The sequence below is a fragment of the Lepisma saccharinum genome, chromosome 25 (genome assembly GCF_977018435.1).
Source record: "Lepisma saccharinum chromosome 25, izLepSacc3.1, whole genome shotgun sequence".
Lineage (NCBI taxonomy): Eukaryota > Metazoa > Arthropoda > Insecta > Zygentoma > Lepismatidae > Lepisma > Lepisma saccharinum.
The window spans coordinates 34,276,041-34,302,576 of record NC_139253.1 but is presented as its reverse complement, the minus strand read 5'-3'; the positions used below and the strand labels follow the sequence as shown (position 1 = coordinate 34,302,576).

The 26,536-nt window shown below is 37.6% G+C and overlaps 1 protein-coding gene across 1 annotated transcript; it reads right to left on the bottom strand.

The window, feature by feature from the left end:
- Positions 1-1,587: 1,587 nt before the first annotated feature.
- Positions 1,588-14,741, bottom strand: LOC145978711 (uncharacterized). Its single transcript, XM_083111517.1, has 2 exons — positions 13,572-14,741; positions 1,588-1,647 (listed from the first exon to the last, which is right to left on the bottom strand). The coding sequence occupies exons 1-2, from the start codon at positions 14,287-14,289 to the stop codon at positions 1,643-1,645; spliced, it is 723 nt and encodes a 240-aa protein (XP_082967643.1). The 5' UTR covers positions 14,290-14,741; the 3' UTR covers positions 1,588-1,642.
- Positions 14,742-26,536: the final 11,795 nt, after the last annotated feature.

Sequence of the window (26,536 nt, the reverse complement as noted above, 5' to 3'; positions counted from 1 at the left end):
ATTTTCATTAATTTTTCTCTTACATCCTATGTGTTTTCAAGCGATGAATTTTTATGTATGCTGGTGTAGAAGTTGTCAACAGCTTGTTTTGAGTTTTCTCTTAATTATTGAAGCTCTTATTAGGTCAAATAAAGTGTACGAACATGGTGATGGACAGTTTGCACGGTAATACTCATGGATCCCACTGTACCTATGTATTAATGTGATTGTCCCTTCATCAATCTCATATTATCACCATTCACCCTCATCTTCATAATTAGCCACGCAAAGTAAAATAAATCAATTCATCCATGTATACAGGCACTAACTCCGACTTGTAGATATATGGATCTGCAATGGATCTATGTTAAATGCAGCAAACTTGTGCAATCTCACATGTTGAAATTTACTAGATAAAAAAAGTAAATCAAATTAAGGTATTCGTTTGAATCTCCATTGCATTGATACTCCATTGAATTCTCTTGTACAATATTGTAGTAATTTCTATAACAATTCCAAACGTTTATATCATGGTCGATTAATTAACTCATTCGTCGACATTCAAACTGCATCAATGCCCACGCTTATATTGTCCTATCCCTTTGATGCTCGAGATTTATTAAATTTTAAGCATTATTTTCATCTCTCCTTGATTTGCGCTTCCCATCTTCTCAAACTACTTATTGCTTTTACACACAGAGAGAGAACAAAAAGCCTTGACTTTAAATTTTAAGACATCCAAGATCAGCTTTTGAATTAGCCAATGAAAGAGATTCTTTTTTAAAAAGTCTACCCTGAACAGCATTCTCTTAATTCTTTGCGTGATATGATACCCGGAAGCAGATTCAGATCTTAGCAAGGAAAATTTCTTGTAAGAGTATAAGACAAAAAAGAGTTCATACAATAAATCCAATGTTATGTTCTGCAAAGCATAAATCATAAAGTCCGTTATATGAAAGGATTAATTGTGGATCAAATGACAAGAAAGAGTACAATGCTAATACGCTCTAAACTTTCCAATAAAATAACGAATAAAAAGAGTTCTAAAGGAATATTGTATCGTAATGCTTCTTTTTGAATGTTCTTCAAAACATTCTTTTTTAAAAAAAATGTATCTTTCCTTTATCCTTAATTTAATCCTTGTACGCATGGATATTTGTGTCGATCTTTTAATATTTCTCCCATTAAAAACTTTATTTGGAGACACGTGAACATTTTTTTGTGCTTTTCAGAAATTTCTAACCAACATGTTTACACCCTGTTACTATATGGCAACACTATGCAATCACCTACAGAAATTGAGTATTTTTTTTCTAAAACTGAAACAATGAAATTTTCAATTACAATTCATTTAAATATTTCTTGATGATTCACATGTACATAAAATGATAAGTGGTGGCAACTACCCCACCACGCCACTGCGTAAAAGAGTAACTTTTTAATGCTTATTGCTATAATTACACAGCACTACCTTATTGAGGAAAAATATGAAACGCTGAACACCACATTTGATACGAGCACCACTAGTTACTGAGCACACTAGGTGCTGGGCTCAAGATATCGTTACCGCAGGTCGTAGGTTTGAGTCTTGGCGTGGATACAGCTGTTCCTTTGTGTCCCTTCATCAATTTCATGCAATCATCATCCATTGTCATTATCAGGGTTAGGCTGAGGAGGGAGGAATGTGATGTACAACAAGAGAATTACCAAACACAAACACTAAAATCTTCCAGAATACGGTCTTCTTTTATTCCCTTGTGTTTAAGTGCATCGTATATCTAACATGATTCAAATCCTGTCATTCGACTTTTGTATTGGGGATTTTGCGCTGGCTCACCTTGGTATAATTTATTTGAGTTTTATGCTCAGATTGGTAATCGAGGTTGAACCTATGGCGTATATGAAGTGGGCTCCGAACCGCTGTGGAATGTGCCTCAGCCGGGAACCAAGCCCCTGATTTCAAGCCGACGGCGTTCTTCTCAAGGTGGATTGGTTTAAACCGCGATTTAAATCAGGTGATTTTTTTTTAAAAAAATCACTGTTTTAAATCACTGTAAATAAATAATTTGTAGAATAATGTACATAGATATCAGAATCACTTTTGGTGAAAGTACATTAATCTCGAATCATTTAATGATGTTTATAAGGCTCTTAGAAAGAAAAAGAAACAAAATATATGTACTGGTGAGGTGAAGCTTATACGAATGGAGAAAATGTAATATGTAAACACACTTAAATTATCTTGCTTTAAAATTAAAGAATTTTTATAGATGAAAATAGCAAATATTTTGTGCAGAGTAATATACAAAATACTAATCATGTTAAACCGTAAACTGCAAATAAACATGGCAAACTATCATTTAAAAAAATTGCCAAAATTCAGCTACAAAGACTTTGAGAAATATTTTAAGTTACAATTAATTATATACGTAGTAGCTACATCCAGAATGTTTTATTTTGACTGGAAGGTTAGTGAAATTATGTATTATAGTCTCATTAACACACTCAAAAAACATTTCCATACTAGTTTCACATATATACATAGTATTAGAAACAGAAACATGAATATTTACATAAAAAAGGTAAAGTGCTCCCCTGTGCATAGCACCACGCCATGAAGGCGTATAGGGGGTGTGGGGGTAACGCCCCACACTTTCTTGATCCGGTCATGAGTGGGGGTGATGTGATCAGCATCACGCCCCTGACCGCCTTTACCCCCCAGGGGTACCCATGTCATTCGACGCTGTGTGGGCTTATTTCCCTTTATCAAACAGTTCAAATATTTTTAAGAGCCGTTTACTAGAAAAAGTATTTCTATATAAAAAAAAACTATCTATATGTATATATGCCAAAAATCATTCCAGGAATTTTAAACATCAAAAATGAGTTTTTAATAAAAATCATGATTTTTTATTCACCCTGGTTCTACTATACCACTCTGGAAGCCCTGACTACCTTTGGTGTAACACCAGATAATGTCACATAGTTCGAAGCATAATTTAAACATGGAGAATAAACCAAACAATCCCCTAAAATATAGACGAAGGGCAGGTAGGTACAGTCATGTTCAAAAAATCTGTCGCATGGATTTTTTCTAAGTCCAACGTCTTACGAAATTATGTTGGTAGCTCTGAAACAAGGAAGTGTTGTGAAATCTACGATCCTCCAACCAGAGTGAAGTTCGATTCGGAGGAGCAGGAGGCGTGACTCACGGTCTTGTCCACAGGAAGTTCAACCAATGCAGCATTTCCAAATATGAGATAACGTCCCCATTGGTTAAATATTGTTTCAATAATGCGAATCGGCAGAAAGATTGCGCAAAAGTTTACTTTGTCGTTTTAATTGCCTTTAATCGTTTCAAATTAGTATTAAATTGTCCCAATTATAGTTCACGAGCTTAATATAATGTATTCATGTATGTGTTTGACAAACATATATCACTCATTAGAACAATTTTCACATTGTTTTCACTACGTGAGATGACATTTCATTTACATTTACGATAAAATAGTGGTTTGGGTGTAATAACAGTTTTCATTAATTAATTTAGAGATGCATTTTTATTTCTTGAGTTAATGATTAGGTTAATTCGTTATTTCTCGCGAAAAGAGGGAACCACAGCTGAAAGAAAATACGCAACTTGTATTATTGAGGTCAAGAGTTCGTTTTAACATCACTTTTTGCACACATAGGCTAATCACGACTCGGGATACATTTAAATTGGAATCTGAAACATTATGCGACCTGACTGGAACTCGGAAAAGGACACACTGATTACAAGACGTCGATACATTACCACTTGGTCTAACGAACGCCAATAATAATGAGGGGTTGTGGGAGTGGAAGAGGGGTGACGGAAAGTAGAAAATAAATAGTATTTTTGGGGGTATTTAATGTTATATTTATACACATACAAACCTAAGAAAATATTTATTTTGATACATGTGTGTGGGGGGTGGGTAAGGGGGAAAAGAGAGGGACAGAAAGATATTGGGAGAGATGGGACGAAGAGGTGATTGTGGAAAATGTTTTATTTGACGTTCAGTACTAAAACAATCAAATCTTGATGATTATCTTATAAATACCATATTTAATGTAAATTTGTTTTAAAAATGGGGGCGGGGAGCTGTTTGATTTACGTTCAGTGCAGGATAACAAGTGGAGACACATAGTGGTTCGTATCTCACTTTCAACTGTAGGTCCAGGCCCCATTAGCCTATCTGTGTATAACGTGGATTTAGAATTCAGTAGAAAATAACGTCGATCTAGTATTTTGGATTTTAGATGTGTTGGGACCACTAACATTTCCAATTCTTATAATAAGAAACCTGTCCTCATATTACCATTTTGAAAGAGAGAGAGTTAATTGTATAATCTTTAGTTGTTAGTTTCAAAGAAGACTAATTCAAATAGTAACAATGGGAACGAATAAAGCTTACGAAAAGTTTTTGCCACCGTGGGGATTTGAACCTACGACCATTAGAGTGACAACCCAGTGCGATAACCACTACCCCACGAGTTTGTTCCTTCTTACGGCATGATTATGAGTTAAGACCAATTCGTTCAATATGCATTAGAAATATAATCCCCACCCGCCTCTTTATAAACAACACACCCAAACGCTCCTTTGTAGCAAATGAAATAAAGGTGGTATGAATGTCACAAAACATTTAAGCAAAATCTACTATATTTACGACGCAATTGTTTTAAATGGAGAGGCTACAGCTTCGAGAATTGAGGTTGTGGTTTGACTGTAATTGTAGGATACCCCATAGGTATCGATAAGCCAAGTCTCTAGTGTGCTCTAGATTGGTTCATTTGTAGTGACGTGCTCAGGAATTGGTAAAGAGGTATGTGAATATAAAAATGTGTTAATGCTTATTTTTTAAACAGTGAACTCATAATTTAATATCTCTCTGTCCATCTCATTATCCTACTTAGGAACTAATTAGTATTGCAGGAGTCATACTAAAAAGAAATCTCACGTGACAATGACGAGAAATTAGATTTACGGAAGGAATAGTTTTCATATTTTGAAACCTCGAAGGGCCATGGGCTATCTCCCGACTGTCAGTCTCCCTTCCACAATCCTACCTAGAGTTATCTTCAACTGGCAACGAGGTGACGTTGGTCAGCACGTCGAACCCTCAGCCGTTATAGAAGATATCTGAAAGCAGGTTACACCAGTCACTCGTAGCTCCCCAATTTCCTCACGATGGTGGGTTGCCACCGGTCCTATACAGATAACAGGCCGAGAACCCAGGACGACTCGAATCCATGCCGTCCCGCTGCAGTCGGAGTTCAAAGCACAGAGTCTTAGACCGCACCGTTACGGAGGAGGAGAGTTTTCATATTTTGTTTCTTATAAATGTCGACAATACATTAAATATATTATGCACCAAAAATTAGTGTCAAAAAATAGCCGGTTCTATAAGAGATTCGAACCTTCGATCTTCACTCAACTAGGCCGCTATTTTTAACAATTTCCCATTTTCTCACTCAATAACCTTCGTTGAACATTTGTCTTAAGAGTCGTTAGCAATCTTGTAAATCTTATTAACCTATCTGCTGTCTATCACAAATGTATTTTACAACCTGGAGTAGATTTTGATGTCTGCAATTTAGAACTTGACTTTCGTGGTAAGTAATTCTCTACCGTCTACTATAATAAATAAATCAAAGTCTACATATCTCATATTTTGTAAATGCGAAATGTCATTGTTAAATGTTACAAAGTATTTCTTATTCCACCGTTAGTTCCAGATTTAGCCACAGCATTCTGGAAACCAGCGTGAAACGTGTTTCACACACTTTCAAGGTCAGGTGAACCCTTATCAGTTGTATTGAATGCCTGTGAACATGTTACTTCATACGTCATGGTACTCTGGTGGATTTCTTCCCCTTCCCTTTTACCTTGAACGGAAGTAATCCCCGACTGGGCACGACGAATCAATCACAGAAAAGCAGACTGTCTAATAAATCGCATGCCATGTATTATTTCGAGCTCCTAGGTTTTGGAAAGTGAAATAACAAAAAGTATGTAACATTAATTCATAATGGTTGACTTCTTTGGGTATTATTTCATGACTCTTTTCTACTTACTCCAATGAAACTTTTGTCTACTGTTTTCAGTAGATCAATAGGTGTTTTGAAACATCTACTGTGTTCAGATTTTCATAAAGATATAAATACAAAAAATAATAAGGGGGTATGAAATTAATATTTACAGCCAAAATATTAAACTTAACATATTATACACTATACTGAATAAATTAATTTCACTTGCAGTTTTTCTACTGTACTGGTTTCAGTAGATCAATAGGTGTTTTGAAACTTCTATGTTAAGATTTTTTAAAATTGAATTACAATTTGTGTGCCTGAAAACTTAGGGTATTTTACACCCGTCACGCTATACGGGGTCCAGCCCCTTATCATGACAAAAATAAAAGCATGTCTGAAAACTAAAATATCCTTACCTGGGTTAAAAGCTGAGCCTGTAAAGCGACAGACAGTCAGCACAAACAAGGACAATACACAAGCAGTCCTACAAAGATTATACTAACAGTAGGTCCTGTCACCAGAGCCTCGTTAGTCTGCAAAATGCAGTTCAGGGTGTACTACATGGAAGTGAGGTTGGTTTAAATTTTAAATAGATATAAAAACAAATTGTTAGTGAGGAGGAATAAAAAGTTATATTTACAGCTAACATGCTCAGCTAAACACACTACAAGGGTGTAAGGGATGACCTTCCACGAAGTATGTACACCCAATTGTTGCTTCCACGTAGTACACCCTGGACTTCAGTTTGCAGACGAACGAGGTTCTGGCGACTGGCCCCATGGCCAGTGTAATTTTCTGTGTTGTCCTGTGTTTGGTCCTTGTGGGTGCTGAGTGCCTCTTTACAGCCTCAGCTTTTAACCGAATTCAGAATATTTTAATATGTTAGTTACAACACGACATTACAGTTATGTTATTTTAGTTCTGGTAAGGGACTGGACCCCGTATAAAGTGACAGGTGCAAGATAGCCTAAGTGCTGACGCACCCAAAATTTTGAATTCAAATTCAAACACTACATGCAATATTACATGTAGTACTGAAGAGAATATTTCACTTGTAGTTCCTCAACTGTAATTACACATTAGGCCTACTGAAAGTGTTCAGTAGGAAATCATTGATTTCGAGTAGATTTCCGAGAGACATAGTAGAGTACTACAATTGCTAACAGTAGATTCTGTCTACTGTAAACAGTAGAAATTACGTAGGTTTATAACGACGATGAGAATGAAACAGAGGTAAAAACAATGATAATGAAATGCAGAAGCGACCTGGAGCAAACAGGAACGTAGAATGTCTCGCAGCGAGACGCAAGAGTTGATCAAGCGATTCTAGCGTCAAATTTAGCTTAGAGCTCATAATTGATATTTCTACATGAGCTCAACATACAAGTTACATACAATGAGAGAATTGAATTGAGTTTACATCTCACGTGATATGAGTCGAAACTATTGTTGCACATTGAACTGTGAAGTGAATCAATATTCAATTCGATTAACTAGTGAATGGTGATGTGTTGAGATTTTGTAACGAGATGTGCCAAATGGCTGACAGTATAATAACTTATGGACACATTGATTTAATATATTTGAACAATCTTATAACGTGCGATTTTACATGAAATTGTATTACTTGAATCTACATCACTTCATTGCAAAGGCTACAAGGCATTTTATGGGTTGAAAAATTCTGTGTTCGATTCACCGTTCGGTTAACTCTGCGATTTTTATTTCTTATTAAACCGAAAAATTATTTATTGCATTTTACTTATTACGAAAATTCGTATCTTATTTGCTTTGCGAAATGTAGAGAATATATTGTTTTTCATGCTTTTTACAAGAATACAACTATGCATGGTGAACAAAATATAATGTAAAATAATACTATTCACAAAAGGATGTCAATAGTATTTATTTGTTTTGTTTCTTGATAATTTTCCCTAAAATAAAAATGTATAACTTTCACTGTACATGGCATTTCGTCGAATATGACGCATGGATCATTTTTATGCAAATCCTAGTAAAATGATGAGAAATTCAAAAACATATTCTGAAAAATTATTTTCAAAAATAACATTGAAAAATCATTAGAAAGGAGTGTTATTTTCAAAAAATATATATATATAACATTTTTATTTCTTTAAATTATTAATTAAATACAATACTTAGTTGCTATATATAATAATAATAGGGTTAATCAAACAGAAGTCAAACCTATAATCCTCGGCGTGTAATACTGATAGCCTATCACCGAACCAATTTACCATCATAAAAAAAATTGAAGTTTTTTTTTCTCGGAAATTACTGGCTAGTGCACGCTGGAACCTTGCCATACGAATATCTACCCTATCACTACAAGACGCCACGTCACAACCTCAATTTTCGAAGCTGTAGCCTCTCCATGTAAAACGATTGCGTCGTAAATATAGTAGATTTTGCTTAAATGTTTTGTGACATTCATACCACCTTTATTTCATTTGCTACAAAGGAGCGTTTGGGTGTGTTGTTTATAAAGAGGCGGGTGGGGATTATATTTCTAATGCATATTGAACGAATTGGTCTTAACTCATAATCATGCCGTAAGAAGGAACAAACTCGTGGGGTAGTGGTTATCGCACTGGGTTGTCACTCTAATGGTCGTAGGTTCAAATCCCCACGGTGGCAAAAACTTTTCGTAAGCTTTATTCGTTCCCATTGTTACTATTTGAATTAGTCTTCTTTGAAACTAACAACTAAAGATTATACAATTAACTCTCTCTCTTTCAAAATGGTAATATGAGGACAGGTTTCTTATTATAAGAATTGGAAATGTTAGTGGTCCCAACACATCTAAAATCCAAAATACTAGATCGACGTTATTTTCTACTGAATTCTAAATCCACGTTATACACAGATAGGCTAATGGGGCCTGGACCTACAGTTGAAAGTGAGATACGAACCACTATGTGTCTCCACTTGTTATCCTGCACTGAACGTAAATCAAACAGCTCCCCGCCCCCATTTTTAAAACAAATTTACATTAAATATGGTATTTATAAGATAATCATCAAGATTTGATTGTTTTAGTACTGAACGTCAAATAAAACATTTTCCACAATCACCTCTTCGTCCCATCTCTCCCAATATTTTTCTGTCCCTCTCTTTTCCCCCTTACCCACCCCCCACACACATGTATCAAAATAAATATTTTCTTAGGTTTGTATGTGTATAAATATAACATTAAATACCCCCAAAAATACTATTTATTTTCTACTTTCCGTCACCCCTCTTCCACTCCCACAACCCCTCATTATTATTGGCGTTCGTTAGACCAAGTGGTAATGTATCGACGTCTTGTAATCAGTGTGTCCTTTTCCGAGTTCCAGTCAGGTCGCATAATGTTTCAGATTCAAATTTAAATGTATCCCGAGTCGTGATTAGCCTATGTGTGCAAAAAGTGATGTTAAAACGAACTCTTGACCTCAATAATACAAGTTGCGTATTTTCTTTCAGCTGTGGTTCCCTCTTTTCGCGAGAAATAACGAATTAACCTAATCATTAACTCAAGAAATAAAAATGCATCTCTAAATTAATTAATGAAAACTGTTATTACACCCAAACCACTATTTTATCGTAAATGTAAATGAAATGTCATCTCACGTAGTGAAAACAATGTGAAAATTGTTCTAATGAGTGATATATGATTGTCAAACACATACATGAATACATTATATTAAGCTCGTGAACTATAATTGGGACAATTTAATACTAATTTGAAACGATTAAAGGCAATTAAAACGACAAAGTAAACTTTTGCGCAATCTTTCTGCCGATTCGCATTATTGAAACAATATTTAACCAATGGGGACGTTATCTCATATTTGGAAATGCTGCATTGGTTGAACTTCCTGTGGACAAGACCGTGAGTCACGCCTCCTGCTCCTCCGAATCGAACTTCACTCTGGTTGGAGGATCGTAGATTTCACAACACTTCCTTGTTTCAGAGCTACCAACATAATTTCGTAAGACGTTGGACTTAGAAAAAATCCATGCGACAGATTTTTTGAACATGACTGTACCTCGTCAAGCATAGATGTAACATTAAGTAATGCAAAAGCAACAAATGAAATAGCATACTGTAGGGTATTAGGGCATGGAAACATCAAGTGACAGTAACATAATAACATTTGAATTAAAAGAGAACACCTGGGAACACAGAACATAGAGAAAACTGAAAAGATACTAAACCGGAGAAAAACAAACACACAAAAGAACTGCAGGGCAGAAACCTGTTTTTGTAGTAAGACAATCAGTGTAACATAAATTGAAGGTTAAGTGTAACCTACTTCAAATAATAAATAATAATAATTACAAACAATCAAAATTTCAAACCAATTGGACAGAACTAAAGAGCGTAGGCCCCGCGGCAGAATCAACACAACATATTCTTTCGGCAGTAAAGAAAACAACACCAGAAACAATACATACAGGGTGGCGCAAAAAGAACGCATGTTTTTTTTTTGAATAAGTGTAGCGTCGTTGATTTTCAAGATACAAACGTTTCATTAGCACCAAAACCATCGGTAAGAAATGCAGTTTGGATAGGTATACAGTGATGATTCAAGTATGGAAGATGATGTCGGAAAGATGAATTACAGCTGTGCCAGACGAAATGTTGGCAAGGGCAATGCGGAACTTTGAGGAGAGGCTCCAGATGTGTGCAGCAACAATGACGTCATCTTTCCATACTTAAATCATCAATGTATACCAATCCAAACTGCATTTCATAACGATGGTTTTGGTGTTAATAAAACGTTTGTATCTTCAAAATCAATGACGTTACACTTATTCCAAAAACATGTGTTCTTTTTGCGCCACCTTGTATATTGAAAACTGGAAATTTGGAACAGAAACCTAACAAAGTTAAAAATTCTCATGACGAAAGTTAGAAAATTATACCAAAAAACAAAAATACACACCTACCTCGAGTCCAATCTCGCTATATATAGGTCACACCACTGACAATTTATTAAATCTTTATTCCTTTATAGCACATAGTACCCATTATCGTTTACCCATTTTCAGTACACACGCTCCTTATTGCGAAAAATCATGCTAAATAAATTAGTTAAAATGGAAAACAGTACCTTAATTTACTAATCTGTATATTCATTAAAACAAAAAAAAATGAGGTGCTATTATTGAAGTTTCATAATATTAAGATTAACACGATGTGGAATTACCTTTTCTTTTTCCATCTTATGAAATGCACACAATGCCTTGTGCGTAATTTTAACTGTAAATTTTGACTCTCATCTTACGTCAGCAGCCATGATCACCGAAGCAAACCACGCCTGAGAATGTTTTCGTCCTCCTTATTCCCATCAAAAGGGTATATAGGCACAAATATTTGTAAACCCAGAAACAACTCTTAATTTGCTAGTTTTCCATAGTGTGACAATTGGACTTTCTTATTTACCTGATCATCAGCAATCGCAGATAGGTTTCAAATCATCAATACAACAATAATAAAAAGAAATAAAAATATGTGTTTAAATGTTTTACTATTTCCTTACATTACGAACCAATTGCCTTAGGATAGAAGGTGACCAACAGGCAACAAAATTTTATATTTCACCATAATTTTTCCTTCTCTTTTAAATATGTTTTTAGGATGAAAGACAAAAGATGGAAAACAATGATAGCATGATATAGCTTACAAGTTGAAGAAATGGTCCATCAAATTTTAGAAGTTAAAACACTACAAATCTGATTGAAACATACCTTATCTTTGGTGCCAAACATATGTCATGAAAAATAACTTAAAGACCAATTTACATCATCACATGATACACCGAATGATTTTTTAAAATCTTGTCTCAGCGTACATAAGGCATAACAAAAACGCGTACACGAACAAACTTTACAAGCCTCTTTTTAAAACCAGACAAACAACGAATCGGGTATAATATTCTTCTACATGACTGCCATTTTCATTACAACGAAATGTTAGAAGATACACTCACTCAAACAATGATTAAATTGGGATTTGCTGTGTACAATTAGTTTGGTATTAGCGTCGCAACAACCCTGACCTATCTCCAAGGTGTCACTTTAAGTTTGTTGCTTGAGTTTGTTGTGCGCATTGAAATATTGGAGGCTTGTTAATGTATCCTTAGAATGTGGAACGACGAAACGACAGTGTCGCAATATGCAGATATTAACACCTGAACAAGAATAATCCCGAAAGAGGATGGAAAGCGAATGTGTCAGTGCATAATGTGGACGGTAAATTATGCACAGAAAAGACAACAGCAGGAAACAGAACACTTACTACTGGTTCATAAGTGTTAAGTGGGGCGTAGCGTAGGAGCGATGATGGACATTCCTGAAATAATCTGAGCCTTGTAAATGAGATATTTTTAGATAACGCAAATAAATGTCTTTAACAGTGTGATGAAACTTCTCATATACAAGCAAAGGGCGGTATTGCCTTGTGCGCAACGATAATATCCTTATCGGCGTTTAGAGTGGACAACATCGAGAAATGACTTCAAAAATTTGAATTAAATATACCATTATAATGTATTCCCCATAAAGGTTGTATATTGTGATATAAAATGTCTCAAGTAGCACACTATCAGTAATGCATGTGTATCTTATTCGCGTAATTGTTTTCCAAAAATGCAACGTGTATGGAATTATGTAAAGGTTATTAGTAATTTATTTCTTTAACCCTTACTCTCTTTTAATTTAATTATTATATAATAATAAATTTATTCAAAAAGTAAACATTTGTTCCCTTAGCACGACGATAGCTTATGGAGAGAGATTTCCGAGTACAATAATGTTTCAGCACAATTCCAGCAGAGAAGGAATCAAGGGCTCGGGCAGGTTTCAAGGAATTTGCAATACAAAGCTTAAATAAATTAGTTTTTACTTGCAAAAGGTTTGAAATTAACTTTTCCAATTGCTATTGCCGTTACGGAAGTCCATACATTTCAATCAATATACGTCGATTTTCAACTTATTTGAAGTAATTACGATAATAAGTATAAATTTTGAATTTATTAATTGGATTAATAATTGTGCGGAGACTTCCTACTGGACTAAAAAATTCTGCGTATTATTTCATATTTCGTGTGCACCTGTTAACATCTTGAACAATCTCGTCTCATAGCTATACTTTATACTTTGATTATAGTGACAATACATTTTGAAAAAGATCCAACAGTAAGTAGGTCATTCAAATATATATCTTCCATTTTTCAAAACAAAATTTATAAGTAGATTAAAATAACAATTACTATTATTTAAGTCGAAAATAATTCTTTGGTAGTGTATATTGTATGTTATGATTTCATTTTGTATAACGTTTGCCATTTCTTTCAGATCATACTTCTTTACATAGTTTCAGTGAAAACAATGAAATAAAATTCATTCGATTAGAATTTTGCATCTGAAAAGAGAGTACAAAATCCGTGATAGGATATACATTAATGTGAAAGGGTCAGTATTACATGTAAAGTACGATATAAAAGTGTTTAAGTTGTACTTACTATCAAGCGAGTAGTCCAGATGCAGAAAAAACTTCCCCTCTTCCATTGCAAAATCCTTTCCTTCAAACTGCAATCCACCAACGAAGGCCTTGTTCCTCGACCCACCCATTCCGTTGGGCAATAACATAAGCACAAGACTTGTGTTTGGACGGTTCCAAAACATTGTTGTATCCAAGAATTGACGCACTTGAGTCGTGACGTCAATCCGAGGCTCGTACGCACTCACGAAAGCACTGCTGGTGTTAGACGCAAATATGCTCTCCGCCCCATCAGCTAGTGAACAAATAGCACTCATGGGAACTCCTTCCGACTTGGAGCCATTAATATTGGACGACTGGTTACACGACGGGCAGTAATGACCGGAAAACAGCTTCACCCAGATTGGATGCATTAAACTTACTGACATATTTAACGTTCCGTACTTTGGTGTCCTGTTGCTTACACTCCCAACGTGGTCATTGGGTAGATTCAATTTGGCGTGATGGAGGATGAAATCTGAATCACAAAGGTGGCGCGTAAACACTGTATTCTCAACACTACTTAGGACAAAGCTCACCATTACTCCAGAAGTGACTGCAATATTTTCAAGATCATCAGGCTTTCGAAATAAATACCATCGTTCGCTAGAATGTATGTTAACTATATCATCGGATTCCACAGTAACTTCAACCGCAGAGCTTCCGTATAGCATCAACACTAACACCAACAATAACACCATGATTGATTCTTGTACACCACAAACACGCACGCACACAAATTCGGCAAGAGCGCAATAAGCTTCACCTCAGAAAATAGTAATTATTCCACTTCCTATTTTACAAAATTGAGGCACTTTTTACGCGACACCACACCGAGCGAAACCACTGTTATGAAAATAAACTTTTCTTCTTGGACGTAACTGTGTATTATCTTCCAGTCAAATGAACTTTATTTTCACATTCATCGTTATCGCCTCACGTCAGAAAACAATCACGCGATAATATTGTACGAAAAAGTTTAAAAATTTCACAACCGCCAGGATTAGCATGAAGTAAGTTATGCTGTGTGAATGTTTTGTTGACACTGACATCAACTGTACTTTCTTACCAGTTCGAACTGTAGCAGTAAAATCGCGTCGCACAAGACTTCGGCGCCGCGGGTAAGCAAGCAGGAAGGGAGAGAACGAACCGACACTCGATCGAGCCGTCCACGTTCTGCAACTGAGTTTGCTCCGAGAACCATGTGCTTCTCCACGTTGCAGTGTTGCCACGTTTAGCGTACTACCTGCTGCTTGACAGCGCAAAAAGGGGCTCCCCCTTTTTTTTACGATTTTTATTCGTGTGTGTAACCTCGTGAGCATTAACGTCACCAGAGGATTCTTCACGTGGGCTCTGACACTGGCGTGCGTAAGGGGAGCTGATGCGGTTTTTATAGGCCCGAAAGTGGTAAAAATCAAAATTTTAAAACGAAAGCATTAGGATTGATTTGGTTTATTTTACTTCACTTTTCTGCCACTTTTAGCTAATCGCGAAGATGAGGACGAGTGATGTAAGGCACACACAAAGAACACCCATGCCCAGGCCTGGATATTCGAACCCGGAACCCATTGCATCGTAGCGCGCTGTGTTAATCATTCCGCTACTGAGGTCGGCTATAAAAAACTCGGGAAAAACCAAGGTGGTAAATGTAAACCCCGCTTAAAATTAACCCAGATTGCCATTTTTGTCTTTGCACAGCTTTTAAAAAGAAGGTTATAATATTTTATAGTGAATAACCCCCCACCACCGGAACGCAACTATGCATTATCCACATTTACAATTTCAACCCCTTCCGAAAACAAAATCCTGCGTACGCTAGTGGGCTCTGATTTGGTGTCTGGTTGCTAACATTTAATTTGCCTTACTTTTGCGTGCACTCTCTCTCCTCTCCTATTTGTTCTTTGTTTGCATTTTCCTTTCTTGTCTTTCTTATTCTCTTTATCTTTCATCCTTTATATATGTCTTTCTTCGCAAACTTTTCAACGTCTCTCTTCCATTCATGTCTCTTCGATGGCGCAGTGGTAACGTTGTCGCCTTGTAATCAAAAGGCCCGGAATCGATCCTCTGTGGAAGCAGTAGCAGCTTCTGCCTATTCGCACGTGCACACCCAAATAAATCTGTAAAGCAAATCATTATTATTATTATATAATTGAACTCTGTCTCCTTAGAAACATCAAGTGTTCCCACGCCGCTTCACCAAGAGAGGTGGTGGAGAAGCGAGCGATCAGTGATTTCAACCCGCGTAGACCGAGGCCCGCTCGCGGCTCGCGCTAGGTGAGTTTCGTTCCCTCTGACGTTGTTGCAGGGGATTTTGCATGATAAGGAGACCAAATGAACACAGCAATTGGTGTGTTAGCAAATGTAGTGTTGCAAACCCATTTCATTCGAGATGGTGTGACGGAGTCGAATGATGTAATGATGTAAGGCACACACATGCATCATTGTAAATTGAGGGATATTTTTTTTTTTAGAAAAGGAAAGTTTCGATTGTATATTGCCCCTCTCATCCTGTTCCGAGCAATAAAGAAGGGGGGGGGGCGACTGAAAGCGAAACTGGCGTTTTAAACATGTCTGGTATTGCCTATTAGTGCACCTTGGTCAAAATAAACGGTTCCTGTGGCGCAGTAGTAGGAGGGAGCGTACATTATTCAGTCAGCTGTTTTGCATTGTGTGGCTGTTACTGCGTTGCAAAATTGTTTAGCGCTGTCAAAAGATTGTTCCTGTTTCAGTGCAAAGTGTTTCATTTCATGATGAATAGGGAAGCTGTACATGGCGAAAGCAGAGGCTTAATATTTAACGTTGTTGAATTTTTAGAGGGAAGTTAGCTACAAAGCCTGTTGCAACTGAAGTAATATATGGATACGACCGAAGGGAAGGGAAAATTCTGAAGTATTAAGCAGGGCAGTGTGAACTGAGTACTGTAATTTTCTTTAAGATTTATTATTCTCTTGATTTCGCTTGATTTGCTTGGTTCGATCAGTCTGTCATTAGAAATAAACAACAGATTACAACTAATTTCCTCCATGTGGTAGTTGTATCGGCTTCTTTGGTGTACGCCAATTCTCCTTGTTCATTAACATCAGCGGAGCGGGGGAGAAGATTTTTACGAAATATTTTGCAAATCGACAATAGTGTTGATATTATAGATCGGTATTTCTATGTTTTGAGTGATTTTGTCAGGTTATCGAATGTTGAATTACATACTGCACAATAACATCGGTCTTCTCATGGTTTACTGGAAAATGTCCGAAATACTTGAAATTTGTAAAAAATTCGTGTTAAAAAAATCATGAAATATAAGCCAGACCACCAGCCGCCACTGTGTGAAGCACAATGCACATTGGTTCTGTCCTACTTCTAACTTTGTTTTAAACCCAGTTTATACCCAAATTGGTTAATCAGGGCCACAAGAATTGAACAATTTGTCTCTCCTGGGAAGCAAACTCGGAATCACAGGTGTCCAGAGAAAATTTTCCGAAGGGGAGTAAAAAAACTTGAGAAATTGTATTGACGCTGTGTTTACGTGTTGCTATAAGAGAGAGACGTCTTAAACAGGTGGAAGATTGCCTCTAGGCTATCCTAGGTTATAACCTAAGGGTCACAAGTGTAAGGAGGAGCTAAAAAATGAAACGCCTAAGGGACAGAAGTAACAAATACCGTCGACTATTAATATTGCCATAGCACTAAAATAGTAAAACAACATGTCAAGTCCTTTTACGTGTTTGTTTCATGAAAGAAGGTAGAAGGAAAGATGTGTCTATATTTTAAACATTACAAGTGTTATTAATACAGAGCATTCAATTAGTAGAAGTGAAGTACCATAACAAAATTGTTAATAATTATAATAATGATGATGATGAGGATGTCGGCAGGCCACAAAACAAAGGATAGCCTAGGGACCCAAATTTTATAACCCTCCTGGTCTTAAGGGAAAGAGAAAACGGGAATAAAAGAAGAAAGGGGAGAGAGATAGAAAGGAAAGAAATTAGAAAGATAGAAGTAACACATATGGAGAGAATATGAACAAATAGAGATAAAAATAAAGAAGGGAGAGAGAAAGGAAAATATAAGAAAGAAGTAAGGGAAATAAAGAAGAGGCAGAAAGAGAGTGAAAATGTGAAAGAAGCAACAGAGACAAAAAGAGATATAGAAGTGACAGAGAAAGAGAAATAAAGAAATGAGAGAGAGAAAAAGAGAAGTAAAGAAGTGACAGAGAGAGAAAGGGAAATAAAGAAGTGACAGAGAGAAATTGAAATAAAGAAATGACAGATAGAGAAAAAGAAATGAAGTGACAGAGAGAAAGTGAAATATGAAAGAAGCAACAGAGAGAAAAAGAAATAAAGAAGGACAGAGAAAGGGAAGTAAAGAAGTGTGTGTGAGAGATAGAGTGTGTGAGAGAGAGAGACGGAAATAAAGAAGTGTGTGAGTGAGATAGAAAGAGAAATAAAGAAGTGACAGAGAGAGAGAAAGAGAAATGAAGAAGATGCGACAGATAGAAAAAGAGAAATTATAAGCAACTAAGAAAGCGAGAAAGGAAAGAAAAGATAAAGAAAGAAGCTACAGTAGAGAGAAACCGAAAGAAAATAGCGCGCGCAAGAGAGAGAGAGAAAGAATGAAGATGATGATCAAATAGAAAACGGGGCAAGGGGAGAAAAAAGAAATGATCAAACGGAGAGGTGCCATCATCACAATGCCAAACGGGACTCCCCGATGGCGTCGTCGCCTTGTAATCAAGGGGTCCCGGGTTCGATACGCAGTGGAGGCACCATAGACTGTAGGTCCAGTCCCGATTAGCCTTACTGTAGAGTCCAATTACTTTCGGAACATCGCCAGCAGAGTGAGCGAGTCTGTCTAGCGAGCCTAGTGGGTGTGCAGAGCTTAGCGATAGGTTCTTGGTTGAGATGACGTCAGCGGCTCGCATGGTTGATTGGCTGCTTCGAGAGTTGTGACTCGTTCCGATGCTTCAAATACATAACAGCCAAAGATGTTGCGGAAATAATCTCCCTTTACACAAAGTGGCAACACAACACAATGCCTAACATTCCTTCTCACTGAGGCATAGTATCGAGCAAGTGGGTTCGGGATATTTTCTACAGTTTGACCCATAATTACGACGCTATAAGAGGACCGAATTACTTTTTGATCCAGTTTTATTTAGAAGTGTATCACGGCGCAAATCACTGTGGTATATAATTTCATTGTAAATTGAATTACAACTGTCACTCATTAACGATGCCAGGTGTAGATTGAACAAGTGCACAACTCTCATTAGTGATCGTTAGTCGTTTGATTCCAACAACATTTGCGCAGTTTGTACGTCTTCAATTTACTACTTTCCGATTCACGAGGTCTGGTAGTTTGTGTGTATCAAAAGTTACAAGCGTCTGGGTGACTATTCGGTATAAATATTCGATGGGTGCGTCGATTCAAGCTACTTGCACACAGATACATTGCTTGACGTGTCACGGATGTAAAAAAATTGAACTTTATTTTTTTTTTTGTCGTCAGCATTCGCTTCTCCGTAGTCTGCATAGCATGGATACCAAGTTTCAGCGCAATCCGTTGCTTCGAACAGGCTCCGGAGGGCTGTGAGTAGGGGGAATTTAATGCCATCGCCACATTTGCACCTGGTAGTGAAAATTGGAACTAGTTCTTTTTTCATCAGCATTCGTTTCCCCATTGTCTCCATAGCCTCTATACCAAGTTTCACCTCAATCTGTTGCTTCGAACGAACTCCACAGGGCTCTAAGTAAGGGAATTTAATTCCAAGCGCCATATTTGCACCTGGTGGTGAAAATTAGAACTAATTATTTTTTCATCACCATTCGTTTCCCTATGGTCTCTATAGCCTCTATACCAAGTTTCAGCGCAATCGGTTGCTTCGAACAGGCTTCAGAAGGCTCTGAGTAGGCAACCCAGTATATGCAACCTTGCATCACAGGGTCACAAGTGGCCTACCTCTAATTTATTTCACTTTGCCAGTCGCGACGATGAGGATCGATAGTACGATGAAAGAGATGAAGAGACAGAAAGAGAACTCATGCCCACACCGGAATTTGAACCCGGGAGCATTGAGAAGTGAACAACACACTCGGCCACCGATCTGGCAACATTTTAATAGCAGCTAATTAATTTCTCTACGAGCGTAAATACGATCTGGTCATAGTAACCTCGTCTAGTTCGTTGCACTTTTTGAAATTAGTTGTAGTCCAGGTGTCAGGCTGGTGAAAGGAAATGTGCAACCATGTAAACGAATAGCGGTGTTCAATTTCAGAAGATTCAGCAAATGCCTGTCTGCTGCTTTAAACGTTCCTTTGATTAGTTAGCACACACCATGTGAGCGTACGCCACACGCTAAACCGCTCCAGAACGTAGCGCAAACGGTGCAGAAAATCAACGAAGTAGACGAGTCGGTGTTGCAACCAGAGGCGTGCCCAAGGGGGTCATAACCCCACTTTTGGCCCAGTATTCCTAAAATAAGAACGTCAAAGACAGGAAAAGATGACAAAATGAGGTGTGACTACTAACGAAAGTAGACTTAGGCCGTGTCCGAAAGGTGCAAGACCGTTCTTGAAGCGAGCATCCTCCGAGTATAGTCTTGGAGTGCGGTCTTCAAGTCGTGGACTGGAAGTACACGTCTTTCGAATTGCACTTCGACTGCAGCGCCAAATACGATCAGTAGATAAAACTGAGTTTTAAACACTTATTTTTCACCATAGAAATCACATAGCATTTTCAAATGTTCGTACCCATACATTTCCACACATTAGAAGAACTATAACCAAGAACTTGCTGGCCCATAACGTATATCTACCTGTGTCGCTGGCTTTCTACCTCCGCGATTTTAAACAAATGAAGAACGAGTATGGAAATCACGTGACCTAGTCACCAACCATCTGCACTGCGAGCTCTGTACTTGCGTGCTTCTGTTCTTGGCGCTTTCGAACTGTACTAGGTGACGTCACTTCCGCCAAGACCAAACTTCAAATCTGTACTTTGTACCTTTCGGACAGAGCCATAACCCCCTCCTTTCGAAAATCCTGGGCACGCCACTGGCTGCAACGTGTAACCAAGTAGACGCAGAGAGGCTTAAAAAGTGCAGCGAAACTAGACGGGACTAGTAAGAGTAATGCAAAAGTATTACTAATGTGAGAAATTAACTGTAGACACTTCTAAACCTATAAACCCTTGACCCGTCCGACCTGGTTGTAAAAACTGGAACAAACATCCAGAACTAACCCCTCCAAAGCACTTTCGAACCTCTAGACATTAATTGCATTATCAAACTTCTCGATTAGTTTCGTCTGTTCTGGGTAATGAAGAGAACTTGGTTTGTTTATTCCCTGTATGATCAATTATATTCTCGTCATATCGGTCACTCTGAAATGAATGTGTATTAATTACTAACTTGATTGAGTGACCGTGGTCTTGGATTGATTACGATGGCTGTACATTCGGTAATTTTAAATACAAAAAGGGAGTGAGAGAAAATGTGTTTTTACTGCATTTAGAACTTCGAAGAGAGGATGAAAAGTGATTGTAAATTAATTGGAATCTGATCAATGCAAAGCAGCAAAATTTGGATCAACTTGATACAACACCAATGAATTAGCAAAATATGTGGGTAGCAATAAACGAAACGGTATGTACAGGGTGTTCCGTTCAAACCTCCCACATTTCAATTCATCATTGCTAAAAAGGTTATGAAACATAATGGAATGCGACTGGTACTAGACGAAAGAGAAACTCAAAGAATTTTATTGCATGAAGCATTAAACACGAATACACCTCTACACTGAACTCTAACACACCTCTATGTGTGCACCGTTTGTAGCACGAATAATATCCAATCTGAGAACCTCCGGATTGTTTATTAACACTTCACCTCCATATTCTCTCCGGTAATTTCTTTGCACTGTAATGATGATTTGGTCTCTGTATACCAGAATACAGATTGTGCGCGCTGCTGCGGAGTCGCCATTGTGCTTTATGCGATTGTGGCGCTGCATAGTGAGAGAACGGTGAACTTCGAGGTCATGCAATAAATTTCTTTTGAGTTTCTCGTCTACCTATGTAGTATCATTCTCATTTCATTATGTTTCATAACCTTTTAGCAATGATGAATTGAAATGTGGGAGGTTTGAACGGAACACTCTGTATATTCAAGCAAATAAGAAAAGTATACCGCAGAGAACAGTAGTGCTAACTTAACAAACATTAGGAGGGTAAGATTGACTTAAGGTTACGAGGGACAGTTTCGCACCAGTTGGACACTTATTTCAATAACGTCGAAATGTCTACTGCTACTGAAAAAACGACAGAGGCAAATGAGAGAGCATTAATTTCTCCGCATGTTGGAAGTGGAAGTTGTTTTATAAGTCGATTATTATGCCAGACACAATCCGTTAAAAATATGATGATCCCATATATTCCTTACGGAGAGACCCCTATATGTTCTCTATCTGTGATCCTGAAATTTTATATAATCCCAGAAATTCAGCAGTTACTGTCGCTTATTTAAAAAATGGATTTACGAAACAGAAAGTTGGTTCCCAGTAACATATATGAGGACGTCTGCGATAATAAGCAGTGGTGTGTTGTCTCAGCCAGAGGGAGCCGCGCACATTGACATTCTGGGTCTCCAACGGAATTCAGAATTAAGTTACTTGCTCATAGACGGCGATCGATAGGAAACTTCCCTCAACTCATACCTTTATAGCTACGTAATCTTCGGAGGAGACCCATAATGTCCATTTGCGCGGTCCCCTCTGGCTGAGACAACACACCACTGCTTATTATTCGCAGACATCCTCATATATGTTACTGGGAACCAACTTTCTGTTTCGTAGATCCATTTTTTAAATAAGCGACAGTAACTGCTGTTACGAATCCAATAGAAAGATTCAGTCGATGCCTTATTGTTACACAATACCTAAAAGAAACAAACTTGATGACCTTTTTTAGGTAACGATTAGATATAGCGGAAACACATTTCTTGAAATTTAGAGGAGAAAAGACCAGAAAGTACTTACGGAATTTAGTTCTTGTGGAATTTCTGAAGCTGGGAAAAGTGATTTTTCGAATTGTGCAAGTTATTCGGCCTGTAAATAAGGCATTTTTCGACATTCGTGTATCTCCGTTGCACGATAGCTCGTGCCACCATTACCGTCGACTACGTGAATCAAATGTTCCGTGCGTTCGATTATGTAACCCCCTGTTAGTGTAGCAACCACGCGGTAGTTTTACAAGATGACGTGCGAGCGGGGTTTCTTTTTCCAATTTAATTTTCTGTTTGCCTAACCTAACTGAACCTAACCTAACCTTCCGTGAATGGTTTGTGGATCAATTTTCGCTTAGAATCCTTTTGTGAATAGTTTGTGCCGCATTTATCGGTTCATAAGTTTGGAAACATTGCATATCAGCTGATGATAGACAACGTGAGTCAAAATTTGGCCGCCAATTAGCAACGACCAATAAATACTTATAATGTTAAAAATAAAGCTTTTTTCATTGAAAAAAAAAGTAATCCCAAGTTGAAAAATGTTCCGCTATGCATATGAGGTAAGTAGAAATGAATTTTATTTCAAAATAAACGTGTAACGCGACGTCTACTTATTTAACGTGCCTGACGTCATTCTGGTTCTACGCTACAATGGTAATGTCAGACCCACAAAAACAATTAAACAAATAAACAAAAGACAATCATTAATAACCTATTTACCTTTTGTCCCAGGGTAAGTGCCATCAGTCGGAGCCCAAGAGATTACATAGGGTAGAACAAATCACACCACAGGGTTAGTTCTATATATATATACTGTAATTTCTATAAAAGAGCACATGCATAAACATTACATCATTGCCCATTTCACTCATACATTCACTCACACATTCGTATCTCGGCAATCCAAAAGACATGAGTAATTAGTACAATAATAGTTCGGCGGCATGTTTAAAGTTAGCTACATTAATTTAAACTGTTCTTAATTTGACATTTACTTTTGCATTTCCGGGAAAACATGTTCCGGTCGGAGCTTCACCTGTACGACAAAACACTACTCCTTTTAAGTTGTTGTTGTTGAATGAATGTTAATCTAGATATTGTTAATTTTGAGGTTAACAAGGATCACTGATATATAATTATATTGACAATTTATAGCGTCGTACAATCTGAATGTTAAATACTTTGGATGAATGGATAATTGAACGCTGTACGGTTTTACATGTTAAAATGATAGTTGATGCAATTTAATCACCGTAATAAGCAATGTCATTTCGAGATTTTTAATGTAATTAAGCGAGTTCATTGGATGTCACGACGGGGCTAACGAAGCTTATCCATTTTCACGTCCATTCCGGCTTACCTTTGTCGGCTCAGGCTAAAGTCCTCGTGGTGAAGTCGTGGATGTTTGCGGCGTGGTCAATAGATGGCTTCCGGGCGAAAAGATTGGATCTCCGCATCTTCAAGGATTGGCAACTGGGTCGGACGCCCCCCAGCAGGGCCTTTCTCTGTCTCTACTCCATATTGATAGTACACAGACACGTGCGAAACAACACAACACGGAACGGTGCGACACACAAAGCGGATACTTTAAGCGGGTGGTTCGCGAAAGATTGTGTACGATAACACGCCGAAGAAAATCTGAGTAAAACTGGTGTCTTCCGCTTCTCCGCTCGTCTATTTATTTGCTATTCAAAAGGTTCGTTACGGTACCCTCTCTGTCCAAGCTTTGCTAAATTGTCCTCAAATCGTAGCCTCTTGTCCTGCTATCTTCGCCCGTATATTTGGAGTTCTTTGACCCTTCTCGAGCAGCACCTCGAGTAGAGGTTACCCAAAGACCGGGCCTATTGTAACCTGCACGTTCGTTCCGAAGACAGTGCCAGGGAGTCTGTAGCTATTGTTATCCAGTCTAGCTGTTTAACCTTTAATATCGGGCTTAATTTATCTGCTATCAAATTCTGCTTTGGGGATTTCGTCGATGATAATCTGCTGCTGGGCTGTCTTTAATTTCAGTTGAATCTGACCATTGGTAATAAAGTTGTATTTTTATATTTCTTTACCCGAGGCTCGGCCTCTTCTCTCGGGAAACAGGCTAGTCCTTCGCTCTCCGCCGTCCAACTCCCGGTGAACAGCCACAATCCAATGCATATTATTGCTTATTACGATGATTAATTGATTTACCTGATAATCAGCGAGATTTTATCGTTATAACATTCCCCTCTCCTTACACATGATTTTTTTCTGAGCTTAAGACTATATGCGAAGGGGAAATTCATCAAAACACAATTAATAATTAACGTTAAATCTTGCCTAATTATTACACATAGGCGCTCGAATAGGGACTCGAACCCTGGAATATATAGTTGTCTTTCTCTATAGACTAAATTGCACTTTTCAATTAATTTTACATCATTACCTTTAATATTAACCAAACATAAAATTGCAGGATTACTCAACATTCATTTGCAGTTCTTGACTCTGTAACATTGATCATTTAACAAACACCTTGCTAACACTTATGAGATTTATCCTATTTTGTATGCATATACATATGTAAACTTACTACATTCACACTCTAAGTTATAATGAAAAATCACTCTTTGGGATATAGTTCAGAATTATTGAGTTAATACATAAAATATTTCTTATCATCAATCCAAACCATTTAAAATACATGTTTCTTTACTAAATAATATCCATTCTGGGTAATAAGAATATAAATAATACGTTATTAATGTTGGCATTAACATAACATGATATATGCTCAGATATTGATATGTATATAGATATATATATATAAGTTCTCAGTTTTTTTAATATTATTAATAATAATAATATTATAATTGTGTTAAATTATTTACACCAGTATACAGAATAACTTACAAGTTTAAAGGCTCTTTCGATGTTCAGTACTCTAGGTTTTTCTAGTTGTTGAAGCCACATCTTTCTCTTTTCTTGAGAACAGTTCCATTTTTTGAGGTTATCTATGTGCTGTGGGGTAATTTTCTCTCCTCATTTACTTCTGCATTCTCGATTCGGGTTCGTAAACCGGAGCTCGGGGATTTAAATCCCGACTTGTTGTAGCCTCCTGCCAGTCTTCGGAACTACTCTTGTTCTGCGGGCCACAGGTTGTTGTAACTAGGTTCACAGCCTGGTTTCTACCATATTCCCGGTCGGTGTCGCCTCTGTTGCGCTGTTGCCACCTCTGGCTTCTCCCTCTTTGGTCACGGTCAGAACGGAAGCTCTGGTCGTTTTGGGGGGTTCCGCCCCCCGGCGTCCAAAAATCCTCGGTGGTTCTCGGTGTGGTATCGTCCTCGTCCATTATTTGAATTCTGGGCAGCTGCCATATTCACTCGAGGGAAATTTTCTTGCCTTTTCATTTCGAAATTCCCATTTTTCCCTCGGGGTGGTCTGATTTCCCACGACGGTCGCTCGGATTCTTTTAACATGTCCAGATCTTCTAATATGAGGGACATCTTATTCAAATCTTCTAGCGTATCTCCTGTAAGTTGTCGCTGAACGAAGCTGGGATACATCGCTCGTATTGCAGTCAGGATCTCCACTGTGTCGATGCCGGGTTTCAGAGTACGAAACTCGCTCACTCTTTCCCAGAAGAACCGCTTATACGTATCTCGGGAATTAGCTTCGAAACGTTTATTTCGTAGTTGTGTTATTCTTCTCTCCACAAGTTGTCTGCATTGGAACTGCTGCAAGAATGCTCTCTCGAATTCCTCGTAGTTGTTAAACTTCGGCCACTGTTGACCTAACCATATCTTGGAACTCCCCTTTAGTAGTTTCTGTATCAGCTTCAGGTAGTCAGATTGGTCGATCCCATACAACAAACAATCCCTCCTAAAATCCTCAAGGAACGTAGAAGGTAGTGTTTCTTTCTTGTCTGGGTCAAAAGTCTCGAAATTCTCCAGACCGACTTTCGAAAAAATCCCGCGTTG

Bases quoted from the DNA above. Each gene is read 5' to 3' on its own strand.
- LOC145978711 (XM_083111517.1), bottom strand. From the start codon at position 14,289: ATGGTGTTATTGTTGGTGTTAGTGTTGATGCTATACGGAAGCTCTGCG.